The sequence below is a fragment of the Pleuronectes platessa genome, chromosome 12 (assembly GCF_947347685.1).
Source record: "Pleuronectes platessa chromosome 12, fPlePla1.1, whole genome shotgun sequence".
NCBI classification, from domain to species: Eukaryota; Metazoa; Chordata; class Actinopteri; order Pleuronectiformes; family Pleuronectidae; genus Pleuronectes; species Pleuronectes platessa.
This window is the reverse complement of record NC_070637.1, coordinates 9,999,533-10,015,009: the sequence shown is the minus strand read 5'-3', so window position 1 is coordinate 10,015,009 and position 15,477 is coordinate 9,999,533. Positions and strand designations below refer to the sequence as shown.

Here is a 15,477-nt window from a genome sequence, read left to right as displayed (position 1 = left end):
CATGATGGAAGAAGAGCTAACGTGGTGTGGTGATTTAAAGCGTTTTTATCTTTCACTGCGACTGGACGGTTTGAATACTTTCAGCACTTGCATACAAACCCACATTTCACTTCCTTCCAGGGATGGAAATTCAAATTTCAAATAGTCGCCGATCACCGCTTATGACTCTTACTCTTTGAGAGACATTTCCAAATCTGTCATTGCTCATACTGCCGCTGCTCCAAGTGCCACAACCTCAGCTGCACCTCCAACTACCCTTTGCACATGAAAGCAATTCATATTTGGACCTTTTTGCTGTGTTTGCAGCTACAATATCCAGAGAAAATACATTTTCATTCCAAATTGTTTGTGGACCAAATCTTGCAATAATTAAAATTTGCACAAAGGTCCCTTTCTTTGCAACCTCCCTCTGTCTCGTTATCTGTCCCTGAGACATCCTGTAGGGAATGGCTGAACATGTTTGTAATGCTAAACAGTAGCATCTTCCAAACTCTTTATGCATATTGGTCATTATGCAGCCATAATGTCTGTGGTACCTCAGCATATATGCAATGCAGATTATGGATTTGTTTGAATTATGTCTTTGAATAGTGACAGGTTTTTAACATGCAAAAATAAAGCTAATGATGTGAAGATGTTCTTGGCCCGGCCTGTCCTTTAATCTCTCTATTCATCTAATCCCCTTTTCTCTTCAAAGCCTGCGGCCATGACAACAAAACCATGAATAACACAAAGTGTAAAGAAAAAAATGAATATGCTCATCAAATCATCGGTTTTAACGTTTTATTATGAATAGTCTTTGCTACAATGAGTATTTAAAGGGTGATAATGTCAAAGAAGCTCAAGCAGTATCAAACTGCTATTTGTATAATAGGAAGAAAATGTTTCAGTGAAACACACATGTACACGTGAGGGAGTGGGGTCTGTCATGTTCTGGTATATATATATATATATATATATATATATTTTGTTAATGTAAATATATTGTTAATACTCAGCCATAACTTAGTCATTATGATATCCCTGCTTTGTTAACGTATTATCTGCTGAGTAAGGAGGTTTAACAATAACACCACAATCCACAAAAAATCCAAATATTAAGACTGGTGGGAAAATGTATTTTTCTGTTAACTAATCTATATCTATGAATGTCACAATCACACAATACTGTCACTTTCAACTGCAGAAGAAAATTAAAAAAGAGACATATAAATAAAAAAGGAACCTATAAAAAGGACGTGTCCTTCCATTAGTGATCTATATAAAACACATCAATAACAATACCATGGTATAGCTCCTCCAATCATAAATACAGTCAGTAGTAGCGTCTTCTTTGCATAATTCAGTATGTGCACTGCACATTAGAAAGTATTTCTATTAGTAAAATCATCATTTAAAAGAAAAACTCAGAGGTCCCTTTTCCCAAAGAACTTCTTGAAGACGGACTTATTGCGTGGTCGCGGCAGGCTGGCGTAGCTCGTCAGAGCAGAGTCCTGACCGGCGTCCGGCTGCCACTCAGCCGCGGCCAGCACCGAGGACTCAGAGCTCCTGCACGTGGACGTGCCGTCTGACGACTTGTCTCCAACCACCAGGGTCACACAGTAGTTGGAGCCTCTCTCCAGGCCTCCAGCTGGGTGCAGCAGGGGCCTGATCCTCTGGTAGGTGGCTGAGATGAAAAAACATGACAAACAGAGCTTTAGAAGACAAAAACAAAACCAGGTGTTTAGGATTCACAGGCACATTGAAGACCATTTAGGTTAATAAGTGGAAACCTGATGTGAAGGAGTGGGAGCGGCGCTTGTTGCTGAGCCAGTCCTGGCTGTTGAACACGGGGGAGTGAGGGGAGGAGGAGGTGAGACCGCTGGAGGCTGCAGACAGTCTGTGAGTCACCGTCTGCTTCGCTCTGCCTTCATCATCATCTGGAGAGCGACACAAATATTAAAAGTACACAACGACAGACAGTTACTGTAGTGACAGCCATGTCTCTCTGTGGCCTTGTCAGATAGCCAATGTCCTAGCTCCCCCTAGTGGTACACACGGCACCTGCAACTGCCACACTACTTTCTCTGATAGCTGGAGCACTTCAATTCAGTTTCATTTGTATAGCACCAAATCTCAACATATATTATCCCAACGCACAACACCAATCCATCCACTATCTATACTGCTTATCACTTAAGGGTTGTGGGGGGAGCCGAAGTGAATACCAACTGGCGAGAGGTCACCAGGGTATCTCAGGGTCAACAAATAGAAACAAACAACCATTCACATTTAACCTAACCCCGATCTGCATGTCTTCAGACTGCGAGGTTGCCAGAGCATCTAAAGAAAACCCCCCCTGGCAAACTCCACACAGACAGACCCCCCGCCAAACCAGGATTCGAACCTGGAACCTTCTTGCTGTGAGGCGGCAGTGCTAACATCATTGTTCCGCCCTAAAAGACTACAGTGTAAAATGAAATCATGATTTCCTGTTTCACCTCAGCAGTAGCCTCAAAGACAAAGAAGCTTGGTTGATAAAACCATTACACATCTCGTGTGAATACAAATCAATAATTAGCATAGAGGAGTGCATCCTCGAACATGAGTGGTCCAGTGGGGCTGTTGAGTAGCCAGCGATGGGGGTTGGTGCTTGAAATCCTTCCACTAAATGTGGAGTAGCTATTGTTGCACACAGACGCCTCCCGACTCACCACAGCAGCCTCCGTGTGACGATGAGATAGTCGGGTGCTCGTCCAGGCTCCTTAAAGGACTCGGTGGCATTTGACTGAACTCTCTGGTGAGGACAACGATCTCTTTGGTTTGGGCGGCGCCCGGTGGCTTGCGCCTGGGGAACGTGGAGGTGACATCATGGCGGGAGGAGCAGTGGCATTTGGCCAGGCCGTGACAGCCGGAGCAGAGCAGGGGATTTCTGAGCGGAGAGAGATTTGATCATAGTGTAATTAATACTTATAAGCCGTTATGTTAAAAAGTTTGAATGTGGAAATCAATAATTGAAGAGAAGAAATGTAACCACTGTATCTTACAAGGAAACGGGGAGGCCTTGATCGACAGGGACACTTGATATTGCAGACACAGACTCGCTCTGACCTTTTAAAACAAAAACATACAAATGAATCACACCAATGTAAATAAACTTAGTATTGGCATGAATAAGCTTTGAAATAATGATGATTACCGGTGTTTGCCTGTATTTTCATCATCCACTTCTTCATCATGAAGCGTGAGGGGGCATTGAGCAGATATTCAGACCCGTCGCGAGGCCTGAAGGTCAGAGAGACGAACGGTCAGACAGGAAATTTGTCTCGTGTGAAATATCATCACAGTCATTTCTATTGGGTGTTACAGTCGTACTGTAGTCTGAAGCAGTTGGGTTTCTTGGTGTACTCGGGCGCAGGTGAACACTCGGCGCCCAGGAGGTTCAGCGGGAGGCCACATGCAGAGCTCTGCAACACAGACTGATCATCACTGACTTCATACCATCCACTTTAATTATTCATCACTTCTCCCGGGCTCTCTCTCTCTCTCTCTCTCTCTCTGCTGATATTTTTTTCTGCTTACCCTCAGTGTATCCTTTCTATCCTGGTAGAAACACAAGGTGTGTCGATGTAAGACGGCGTGGTAGGAGCTCCAACCTCTGGAGGCTGCCTGTGAAAATAAGATAAGAGCGTGTGTGTGAGTGTGAGTGTGAGTGTGTGTGTGTGAGTGTTTGTCTGTTGCTGACTGTGGGCTTTAACATTTGCTGACCATGCTGCTGGTTTGGACACTAACAGGAGCCTTTCTTACTTTCTTTCCTCCCAGCTGCAGCTTGTGCTTCCTCTCCAGCGTTCCCTCCATCAACTGCAGGTCCGGCTTCCCGCTCTATTTGGGTAAAACAATGTGGTTAATAACTCAGGCAAAAATATTTTAGACACAAAGAGCCCCCCCCCCCCCCCCCCCCACGTTGCATCAAAGTCTCACCAGGGTGAAACAGCGCCCTCCCGTGGCCATCAGTTGGTCCTGCTTCTCCATGTCCTCGAGGCATTGAGAGGATTGTCTGTGCCGACCGGCCCCGTCTAAATCCATGTGAACCGACAGCAGACTCATTGACTGGTCCTGTTCAGAAAGAGACGATTCTACAGTCATGACTCATGATGAAAATATAATTTAGTATAGCTGATATCAACACAGTAACATGACAACGGCTGCAGACCCCAACTACATGTTTACAGCTAATTTATTGCACAAATAAATATTGGTATTCTTATTAATATTTGATATAATATGATTTAACTTGCAGTACATGAGAGAAGTGTGTACTTTGAAAAGTTCATTCCACCCAATTTGCATAAAATACATTAACGTTTTAATGGTTTCTACATGTGGAGATATTTTGGGGTTTATTTATCATGGCTTTGCAGTATCTGTCTATGCCATCAGAAATCTGCAGTTGTCATTGAGACACTGCCACACAGGCCAAAGACATTTTCCAACCTCTGAGAACAATAAAGTGACCAGTGCATTGCTTCAAGAAAGTTGTGATAATAGTTTTTGTTACTGTTTAAAAAAAAAAGGCTTTAAGCACCACCAGGTGAAGCAGAAATCTAAAAGACTCTTTTCTCAAAACCTGTGCCAATAAAACTAAATTCATCTGCAGGGCTACGTACAGGTAAAGGCTCAATTATGCTTTCTTAAGAGGTACAACTCCCTCCACTGCATGTGTTTGTTGTTGTTAGAAACTCTCAACTCTACGCTGCCCTCTAGTGAATGTATTGCTGACTCTGACCTCACCTTCGAACCACCTGTGTGCTCATCTGCCTCCTTCCTCACGTTTGCCTCCTCCACCTTCCCTTCCTCTTTCTCCTCCTCATCCTCTCTGTATTGATAAATGTATCTCTGATTGTCGCCCACGTCCGGCAGCTTCATGGGATCGGACGCCGTCTCGTTCACTGTCACTGACGTGGTCTTGCTGGCTGGTTCCGTGTTCGGAAACGCCGCCCAGGACCTCCTGTCTCCTGAGGCCAGTGGAGGGAGGTGAACTTTGGCCCTGTGCTCCTTGTCGTAGCCCAGCAGGCTCTGAATGTGGGACGGCAGCCTGAACTCGGCCACAAGGAGGTTGGGCGCAGAGGCGGTGACCAGGTTCCTGTAGAGCACATCCGGGGTCTTGGGTGAAGGCACGCGAGAATGAGGAACGTCGGGTTGGTCTGAGGGTACGGACTCGTCCTGGCTGGGCTGGTACATGATATCTGAGCAGATGCTCTGTCTGTAGTTAGTCGTCTGATTCCAGATGTCCTCCAGCTCCTCTTCCTCCTCCTCAAACTGCTGGTGGTCCAGGTGGACAGGCTCTGTTCCCTGCTCTGCAGATGGACCTAAGGGTGTTGTGTTTTTCTGTCTTGTTTTAGAACAGTCTATTCCTCCCACCTGCAGGGACACGAGCCTCCCCACCACTACCTTAGGCTGTGGGACATCTGGACAAGGTGCATCAGCGAAAACTTTGATGCTGCGGGGGGGCGTGGAGATCCCAGAATCTACCGAGTCCTGATGAACGCTCACGCTCACTGTTGACTTTAGATTCACCACCATGTGAGAAGCTCGGCTCAGGCACTGAAGCCCTGGGCTCACTTCACGCACACTGTGGGGTCTTGCACATTTGTGATACTGGTGTCCATTCAGGTCTCTAATGAGCGTGTGGACACTGAGGCACTCATGTTTGTTTGCAGCTGTACTTTTGGCTTGATTCACATAAATAGGGAGATCGGAGGGCTGACTGGTCCCCTCCCTGTCCCCATCCTGCTCTGCAGCCTTGCGCAGACAGCACTGGATTTTGCATGGTTTGGCTTGAACCTCATCTTCTCGCAGGGAAAGAGGAGGTGAGGGTTGGGAACTCTTGTCCGCATCAGACGGAGCCTTCACTACAGGGGTCGGAGTCTGAGTTTCAGAAAAGCTGACCTCTGTGGAGCCGTGTGTGATGGCAGCAGTGGGACGAGTCTGTTTGAAGGAGCTCAGGGCTGAGTGTCTCTGAGAGTGGGGGTCCGGATCAGTCCCTGCTCCTTTTTTGGACTCAGGGGGTGCAATTGTAATGATGTCCTGGATGCTGGGGATGAGAGTCATGTCCTTGGGCAGGTCAAAGCTCAGCACAGAGCCCAAGGAGAGGAATCTGCAGTGGCTCCTCACCTGACTTGTGGAGGATAGCGGGTTTGGCCCCTCTGATACGACATATTGAATGGTGCTGTATTCGCCTGAACACTCTGTATCAATGTCCTTCAACAGAGGATTCTTCATATAGTCTATAGCTTCTACTCCATTCCCACCGGCTGGGCTCTTTGGGGAACTCCTCTTCCTCCTGTTTTCCTTCAGCGGCCACGTGTGTGTGTCGTAAGTCATGGTATCGCACCCGTATTGAGCCGCCTCGTCCGTTTGCGCCTCCACTCCCATGATTTTCTGGATGGTGTGTCTGCGAGCGTCTTTCTTCCGCTTTCTCTTCTTGCCCATTCTCTTGAGGCTGCTGAACAGGAAGCCGCTGCCGCTCCCCGTCGAGCGGCGGAAGGTCAGGTTGGTCGTCTGAGGGGCGGACGCCGAGGAAGGCAGCGAGGAGGATGAGGATGGCAGGAAAGCTGGGGAGGCTGAGGCTTCGGAGCGGCTCTTTTGGCGGGGCAAGGTGATACTCTCATACACAGGGGCCGCAGCCAAGTTGTTATCCTTGACATGCAAGTAGGTACTGACCTATAAAAAGAGAGGAAATATATTAGGCATGTGCATAAACTCTCATTTCCTCCTGTAATTTCATTATAGTCAATGTATGACCCCAGTGAGCCTTGAGGACAGGAGGTTTTTAATGGGTTACAGACAAATTAAGACATAAGAGAAAAACGGACGAAGGCAAACAGAAACAAACATCCGAATCTGTTTTTCTACACTTCACACATCTAAGAAAACAATAGATTCAGGAATGAACAACCTTCATACATCAATTTATATATGTAAAAAAAAAAAGAAAGACAATAAAAACACAAAAAGCACAGTGGACATGATTGCATCGCACACTTGCAGCACTTAAACAAAATCACATGTGGCTACACATGCCGTCATAGCCAGATGTAATGGCCTGACCTTTCAACTCTGTGACTAATCTCTTGTTTCTGTGGAAGCCCCAGACCATAAATCACTGTGTGCAGTCTGGGGGCCTTTCTTGAAAGTTCAGCACCAGTTCTCTGTATAACGACCCCGCCTGTGTTTGGCGCACTCCTACTGGGAGCCATTTTGGACCACACGTTTCCCAGGATGCGAGGGTGAGGTCACCTATTAAACACAATGGTGGCACAGCCAGAGGGAGCCCAACAAGTCCAGGTTTACATCAGACTTGGGGTGAAATGACTCAAGGAGATGAGAGAGCTTCTGTCAACGTTAGCAGCAGGGAGACGACTGTGTGTGTGTGTGTGTGTGTGTGTGTGTGTGTGTGTGTGTGTGTGTGTGTGTGTGTGTGTGTGTGTGTGTGTGTGTGTGTGCACTGTCTTACTCTTCACCCTCATTCTGTCTCTGTCATCGCTGCTTTCCAGCTTTAAATCCTGCCTCATTTAACAAAGTGACGTCCAAAGAAAAGTTTTAACGGTAGAGGAAAGTTGGACTGTAAACACACTGATTCACTGTCTGATTTTCTGTTGGGAATTCAGGCGTTCATCTGAGTTTACACAAGACGAACTGAAACAGCAAAATGACGACTGACAGACTCACATTCAGGCCAGGAAATCCAAAATATACACAGTTTAATGATTCTAAAACATATACTTCTGAATACTTCCTTATGATTCAAACACTCTTTGCCTGAGGCTGTCTTGACTGTCTGTCTGTCTGTGCATTCTAATGATTGGGTTTATATTTGTATAAATGGACTGTAAAAGGAGAATCTCTCCTTAAACATCCCATAAAATATCACAACATAAGATGCTTCATAAAAAATATGACTTTATTAGGTTTTTGAAATGCATCTATGTCCTGCACTTAGATGGCAAATTGTGAGTTTTGACAGTAAAATGGTTTGTTGTTTTTTCTCACTGTATATATTCCAGCCCAAGATCGTGATACCACTCGAGCGTGACCCGTTTCCTTTTACTCTCATGGGGGGGGGGGGGCTGCTGTATTAAGAGCAGCTGTACCCCGTAACACGGGTTAGTAAGAGCATGCTACCCCCAGGAAAACACCTACACACAGCACAGCATGCATCCCCGGGCACACTTCGAGACGCAGCATGCAACTCCAGTTCACACCGCGCGATTTACCTCGTTTGCACTCTGCCGATAAATCTTTCTCTTTCGCTTTAAGCTACCCAAAGTATTTTCCAAAAGCCCCTGGCAGCGCCTCCAAAAGTTTTTACAGGAAGAGGAGTGAGGCAGAGTGGGCTGAGGGAGAAAATGGGGAAAAAGGAAGATGTGAAGGCCAAAGAGGAGAGAGGGGATTGAGTGGCAGAGGGAAATCCCATGCATGTCATTACAGACAGTGACTGTTGCGGCACGGTTCTTCGGGAGCAGCAACATATATCATCTGTTCCATTGATTTTATGAGAGGAAATGTGTGTACACAGTAATACTGATATTCTATAATAATTGTTAGTGTGAAGGTTAAGTGTTTCTCACCCTGTGCACAGGCTCAGACGTGTTCCCCTCCACCTCCTCTGTCCCAGCAGGTGGCTCCAGCACCTGAACATGGCTGTCCCCTGTGTTACCAAAGCTCAGGATGAGGTTGACCGTGCCCCCGAGAGCGGGGCTGCTGGGCTCTTTGAGGACCAAGATAGAGGGTTTGGGAGACTCTGAGAGGGAGGCCTCACCTCCCCGTGGTCCAATACTGTTCATGACCTCATACCCATCCTCTAACTGCTCCTCCTCTTGTTGCTCAGTTTGTCTGGGGACGAGGGACGAGGGTCGGCTGTCCCCTGACCTGTCGTCTTCGGAGGTAACGAGCGAGGGCTGATGGGACTCGTAGGCTTGTAGCTCAGGAGCTGAAATCTGTTTAGGAAGCTATGGAGATAAAGAGTAAACCAATATTCATGTTGGTAAATCATTAAAAAAATCTCTACCAAAAACTTATATCCTGAAGCAATAAACATATGTTGTGGCACTGGCATTGTTTCCACCACTCCTCAGACACAGTCCATCCAGGGGCAGATCCAGGGGTGAGGCCAGGGGGGCATTGGCCCCAGCTGAAACCTGAATGTCCTAGATCTGCCACTGAGGCAATCCATCTGTCAGTTCTTCTGGAGGTTTTGTGATTTGTTACAATGATTATGTTGATCATTTTGATTTCGTGGTTTATTAGTTATAGATTTTTTGTGGATGTCCTGATCTGTGAGGATTTGATACAGGCTGCACGGAACCCAAATCATCAGCACCACTTCAGGCTTTATTCTGTAAGTTATATGTAAGTTATATATATTGAAATAAAAGAAACATAAAACAACTTAAAGAAGCCTCCATATATTAGCTGAGATGGTACAATCACCTTTCTCTGTGAAATATAAAACTGTAAACAAAGGATACATTTTATCATTTTTAACAGACTCTATTTACTTTTTCTATAACACATCACTTCAACGAGAAGGCTGGAAGAGCTGAGGATCGAACCCACAACTTTCTAGTTATTGGATGATTTGCTCTACCCCCTCCACCTACTTTATTAAGGCCTTTTGCTCATTTACCTCTGATAATGTGGAGCACATTGTCGCCTCAGAATAAATGTTGTCTTGTGAAAGCTCCTGTCTGCTCTTCTTGTGAAGCCACTGCTGTTTCTGAGCCCTCCAGTGCACCAGGATCCACCCGAGCATGCTCCTCAGCTCCTCCAACCGCTCCCTCACCTGCAAGACAGAACTCAGTGTTTGTAACAGCAGCTAAATGAATCCAACAACATATATAAAGATGAGATTGTTAGTGTGCAGCCCTTCTCACCATCTGTGTGAGGTGGTGTTCTCTGTCTAAAAGGTTCCTCCCTGCGGCCGCCAGCTCATCAAACTCCTCAAACTTCAGCTCAATCTGCATGTCCAGCTCTGCAGCCAGGGGCCTCTGCCCGTCCTTCCCAGGATGCAAGGCGGTGTCTGAGAAAATGCACGACCTGGTGTCTTCTGTCCATGAGCTATCAAAAAGGAGCGGGGTTGGGGGCAGGAGACGAGGAACAGGGCTGTGAGAAAAGCCACACATTCACAAAACATGAGAATGACCAGACTCCCCAACAGGACAGCCATTCATCCCCTTGTCACACTCAGCCCGGGAAAATAGCACTGACTTCCTCAGCACATCTTAAATTATACTTTTCGCCAGGGGACCATGCACTTGACAAGGAGAACATCCTGTTCTTCCCTTTAAAGGATATTGTAATGGATTACGAAATACATTCTAGCCCCGGAGAGGGGGGGTCACAGGATCCCCACGCCCTGCTTACATCATGGCGAGGTAGCTCCTGAAGAAGTCCTGGAGCTGCACGAACTCCTGCAGCCGGGATTTGTTCTCCGCGACGCTCCTTCCCAGCTCGGCCCAGGCCTGCAGCGTGGCCTGGATCTTTGCCCCGAGTACGTGCACTCTCTCTGGACACAGCTCCTCCAACCGCGAGGCCAGGTTCTCCATCTCCTTCACCTCCTCCCTCATGACTTCATAGTCAATCTGTGGAAAATCAAAGTGAAGATCTATCATCTCCCATCAAACCTGGTATCGCTCAGACAGCCTGTACCAATTGTATCTCTGCATGTCTATGACCTCATCCCCATAGCCTGATGCATATTATTCAGCATATGGTCTACATGTGGGCTGCCACGCTGTTGCAAGCTTGCAATCTTTTTCCACTTTTCTCTTGTTTTTGACGAGTCGGTAATTAATAGCACAGAGGGTTCTCTGGGAGTTATACTTCATAACATTTCTCAGATACAGTAAGTCTCCAGAACACTGAGCTGTGGATGCCTGTCTGCTGACGGCACAGTTATTTCAGTGGAGGGAGATTAGGTCATTTCTGCTCTTCAATAGTATCGAGTCCAGACAGCTGCATGTGAGTGTGTGTGTGTGTGTGTGTGTGTGTGTGTGTGTGTGTGTGTGTGTGTGTGTGTGTGTGTGCGTGGGTGTGTGAGTGCGTGTTTGTGTGTGTGTTAAACATAACACTGCCCAAAAAATGACTCACACACAACTTAACCATCCCCAACCTCACATCTCCAACCTTCAGACCCCTGGACACACACACCGCCCCCCACCACATTTTACCGACAAACACACACACACACTTTTGTTGAGTTGTGACTCACACAAGCATAAATAAATATCCTGTGTGAATAATAAACTTTTGCACGCTCGATGTGTGTTTGTGTGTGTGTGATTGCATGGTGCAGTTTATATAACAAATTAAACCCAGCACCAAGCGGGGTGGGCTGGCCCTTTCTTTTTTTTTGTGATGTGAGAAAATCTGGCACAACAGGAAACAGACTGTGGAACAATGTGTCGGGGAGCGAGTGCGAGAAAGAGAAGGGGGAGCTTCCCCCCCTTTTCATTATCCAGAGTCAGTTGAATGGAATATTGGATCGTATCAGCACCAGTGAATCATTTTCAATGTTTACGCCATAATTACGACGGTGTGCCAGCATCTCCCACTCACCTCCAGGTGGTCCTGCCTCTCCTGCAGAGCCTCCAGGCCGCAGCGCTCTGGCTCGCACTGGATGGCCAAGTCCGTCTCCCTCTCCAGGATGTCCAGGCCGAGCTCCTTGCCGCAGCACAAGCACTCCTCCAAGCGCACAGCGAGCCCGGCGTGCTGGGCGAGACACAGAGTCATCATGAGCGCTCACGGGACGCCGTTAAGTCATTACACTTCGCTGCGTGTTATTTGTTTCCAATGAAAGCCACATTGCTAATGACTGTTTAGAGCTGTGTCATGAAGCCGCCTCTGGGCTTGTGGGTAAGTTCTGTTTGGACACGTGTGCTGCTTTATGTTATTTTTTTTGATAAATCAAATTAACATAAAAATGCTCGTGTTGAGGGGAGTGGTGGCTCGTTTGGGGCCGATTAAAACACATGGCCACAGAAAAAAGGAAACCAGATGCGGCCCAACTGGTTTGTGCAGCTAGAGGGACTTAAGAGAATTCAGCATCATCTAAGATCTTTATAACTTAACAAACACTACAGGAAAACATTTGTAATACAGTACTAGAGCTGCCATGTGCGCATGTTGTCTCAAGTAATTCTCCGTCTCCTCACCTTGCTCAGCAGGTCCTGGATGGCTTGGTCGTGGCTCTGCGATCGCCCTCTTTCCCTCACAGTGTCGTTCAGCATCTCTACGGCCTCACGCAGTTCTTCCACAGGGTCCCCCATGGTTTCTAGCAGGGGCTCCCCACCACCACCGCCACCACTGCTCTGGAGTCCCAGCAATGAAGGAGCAGAGGTAATCTCACCGTGGAGAGGCTGGTTGGCAGAGAGAGGGAGAGAGCTGTTATTGATTGGTCGAGTTGACCGACTGTTAATCTTAATAATAAATAATATCCTTTATCACATTTGTGTCTGCTTTTTAAACAAATAGTTATTACCTCCACCAATTTTCCCCCTTGGCTGGGTTGTATGTTTAATAATAAGCAAGATTACACAAAACCAACTGAACAGATCTATATGAAACTTGGTGGAAGGAATTGGTATGGGTGATTACATTTTGGTGCAGATCCAGATAATGTGGGTGTATCTAGGATTTTTTCCTCTTCCATTTTTCATTATTTTCACCATTTCCCCTGAAATGATTTCATGGATCTTGATAAAAATTATATCATGAGACATTTACGGAACTTATATCTATGAGTATGGCAAATTTGGTACAGCTTGAATTTAAGGGGAATATTGAGGTAAGCATTCACTTACTCAGTACCGTTCATATTTATATTTATCCTGAAGATTTCTGAGGTCACCTCAGGACAATGAAAGTGAAGACAACCCACACAGACATGTGGAGACCATGCAATGACCTTGGCTGAGCAGAGTTTGAACCAGCAACCTTCGTGTTGTGAGGAGACAATGCTAAATTAACCTTTTTGTTTGTTTTAACTTTGTCAAAGATGACCCTAGGCTACCACCTAAGGTGAGTTGTGTCCTACCTGGCCCAGGCTGTACCGGCAGCCGTCCTGGCTCTCCTCCAGCTCCACACGCTCCAGGAACTCCGTCAGCATCCGTGTGTCCTGCAGCTCTGAGCTCTGCTGGGTCAGGGCGCTCTGGACACGATGGTACCTGGAAAACACACACACACATAGACCCACGGGAATGTTTTCATGATCAGCTACACCTTAACGCTGATCCACATCCACATACACAACCCTACATCCTTCAGCAGAACCACATTACACATACCGCAGGCAGTAACTCGCCATGCCAGAGCTGTTTATGTAATCATATATCATATGTCACATAAACATATCCTGCACTTTGGGGCGTGAAGGTACTTTGGCCGTGCAGAGTTTATACTTGAGATGGTAAAGGAGCAATTTGAAAGGGTATTTTTCTCACAATAAATGAGCCATAAGTTGCTTGTATTTCACGATAAATAATGACATCATCCCAAGTGTCTTACAGCTGCTCAGCGAGAGCCTCCACCTGCACCCACGGCCCCTCAGACTGCACATCCCTGCCCTACATAACACCTCCGCCCTGGAAACACTCAAACTGAGCCCTTTCCATCTCTTTATTTTCCTTGGTCAGCTCGGTGATCTTTACAGAGTCTGAACTTAGGTTTATGGACTTTGCCACGTCCAGTAAATAGAGGTCAACATCAGACGGTTTAACTGAGAGTCCATGGCAACAAGCTTGTCTTCGGAGAGGAGTCATTTTTGCAAACATTGAACGGGTGACTCTGACACACACTGACAAGCTGTGGGTGAAGTGCATGTCAGGACGGTGGGGTAGACCTCACTAAGTGCTGCATGAATCACAGATGAGTAAACTTGGGTCCTGCAGCGGATGAGCGCATGGAGAATATGTTTGCCAGGTTGGAGAGAAAAAGCAGCTCATGAGATCTATGGATGTATTTTTCTGAGGTTTATGGGGTGAAATTGTTTGTCTTCAATAAAAGCAGAGGGTTTTTAATGGATAAACTCTTCCACGTTGCATTGCAGACGTGCCAAGCCCAAACCTGTGACCTCTTGGAAACACTGACAGAATTTGTACTTTATTTCCTGACCACAGTGACGAGACCAAAGTCTCATCCACAACACGAGCCTTCCATGATGAGAGACTTCAGGGGGGCTAACCAGGACTCCAACCTTCCTGCCTCCAAAAAAACTCACTTTCTTTCCACCTCGTCCATGCGCGCTGGCAGCCGCTGTGTGAGCGGGTGACTGTGGCCGTGGAGACGGTCCACCTCTTGCCTCAGAGCGCCGAGCTCCAGGCTGCGCGCCGCCACCTCTTTCTCCAGCAGACAGCTCTCCCTCTCCGCCACGCTCATCGTTTCAGGGTCACCGGCGAGTGCAGATTCCTTCATGGAGAGCTCGACAGACTCCAGCCATGCCTCCAGGCTGCCCAGGGCCTGCAGCACTTTCACAACCTGCACAATGAGGAAGCAAAGAGGAAAGTTATGTCCAACTGATGCACTCTCAGAGGTTTCCAAAGTAGAGTAAAAGAAAAAAACACAGGCCCTAGATGTACAGGCCCCACTTGTCTAAAGCAAACTGAGACTTAATAGAGTTCTAACTTAAACCACTCTCACTTCAAATAAAATAAAAATACATTTACTAAAAGCCGGGTTTGATGAAAGAAAGCATGTGTGAGAATGAAAACTTTCCAGGAGGAAATGGGACCTCCCGGCCTGGTGCAGCTTCACTCTCTGCAGTGGCGGTCTCTTCCTCCTCCATACGCCATAGTGTATTCAGGCGCATTTAATAGTTGAATATAGTTTTCTTCCATATCTATCGGATCATTGTCTTCTACTTGTTCGAACTGGCTTCGGAATGCAGAAATAAATGTGGAAGTACATGTTGTAGTTCTAGCACACAGCAGGGAGCTGGCAAAAGTTTGCCAGTGATGCAATAATCGTCATCTTTTGACAACAAAAGATTGAGTATATCTCGGCCCAGGCCACTCAGTGAGAACTTAAACCAATACTCATTTGCATAAACTATAGATATTTTAACAGAACAAAGTGGTGAAAATCAGCTAAGTGTCCATTGAATAAAGCCAAGGATGAGGAACGCTTCTACATTGAAAGCTTGTCATCGTGACATTGGCTGTTTCTTCACTATCTTACATGTTGTTACTTCTTGTCACTGACATATTCTCCGTGCCTCTCGAGTCTCCCTCTCTTGTCTGATTGGTCTTTTAGTTTTTTTAATCTGTGTTGATGCAAAATTAAAAAAATACACATATTTCCCTTAAATGCAATAAAACAAAAGTTAAGAGCCTTTTCTGAAAAGTATAGAGTATAGAGTACAGATATTTGTATTAAAATGTAGCGATAACATGTAAAACGACTTCAGTATGGTAATGATTACAGGTATATCTAATGGAAGTA

The 15,477-nt window shown here is 46.3% G+C and overlaps 1 protein-coding gene across 1 annotated transcript; it reads right to left on the bottom strand.

Annotated features, from left to right (window-relative positions):
- Positions 1–1,406: 1,406 nt before the first annotated feature.
- LOC128453819 (uncharacterized) lies at positions 1,407–13,345 on the bottom strand. The gene is made up of 18 exons (XM_053436910.1): positions 13,326–13,345; positions 13,076–13,205; positions 12,195–12,398; positions 11,599–11,751; positions 10,405–10,622; positions 9,915–10,098; positions 9,668–9,823; positions 8,610–8,990; positions 4,771–6,702; positions 3,961–4,095; positions 3,787–3,861; positions 3,562–3,648; positions 3,355–3,446; positions 3,179–3,264; positions 3,027–3,090; positions 2,694–2,911; positions 1,773–1,919; positions 1,407–1,666 (listed from the first exon to the last, which is right to left on the bottom strand). Exons 1-18 carry the CDS (start codon positions 13,343–13,345, stop codon positions 1,407–1,409), a joined length of 4,542 nt encoding a protein of 1,513 aa, XP_053292885.1.
- Positions 13,346–15,477: the final 2,132 nt, after the last annotated feature.

What these genes read in the sequence shown, in the direction of transcription:
- LOC128453819 (XM_053436910.1), bottom strand. Translation starts at nt 13,345, where the DNA reads ATGGCGAGTTACTGCCTGCG. An exon ending in AGAGGCAGGACCACCTGGAG is followed by an intron (nt 10,623 to 11,598) that starts GTGAGTGGGAGA and finishes GATTTTCCACAG; the next exon opens with ATTGACTATGAAGTCATGAG. An exon ending in ATAGAAAGGATACACTGAGG is followed by an intron (nt 3,447 to 3,561) that starts GTAAGCAGAAAA and finishes TCTGTGTTGCAG; the next exon opens with AGCTCTGCATGTGGCCTCCC.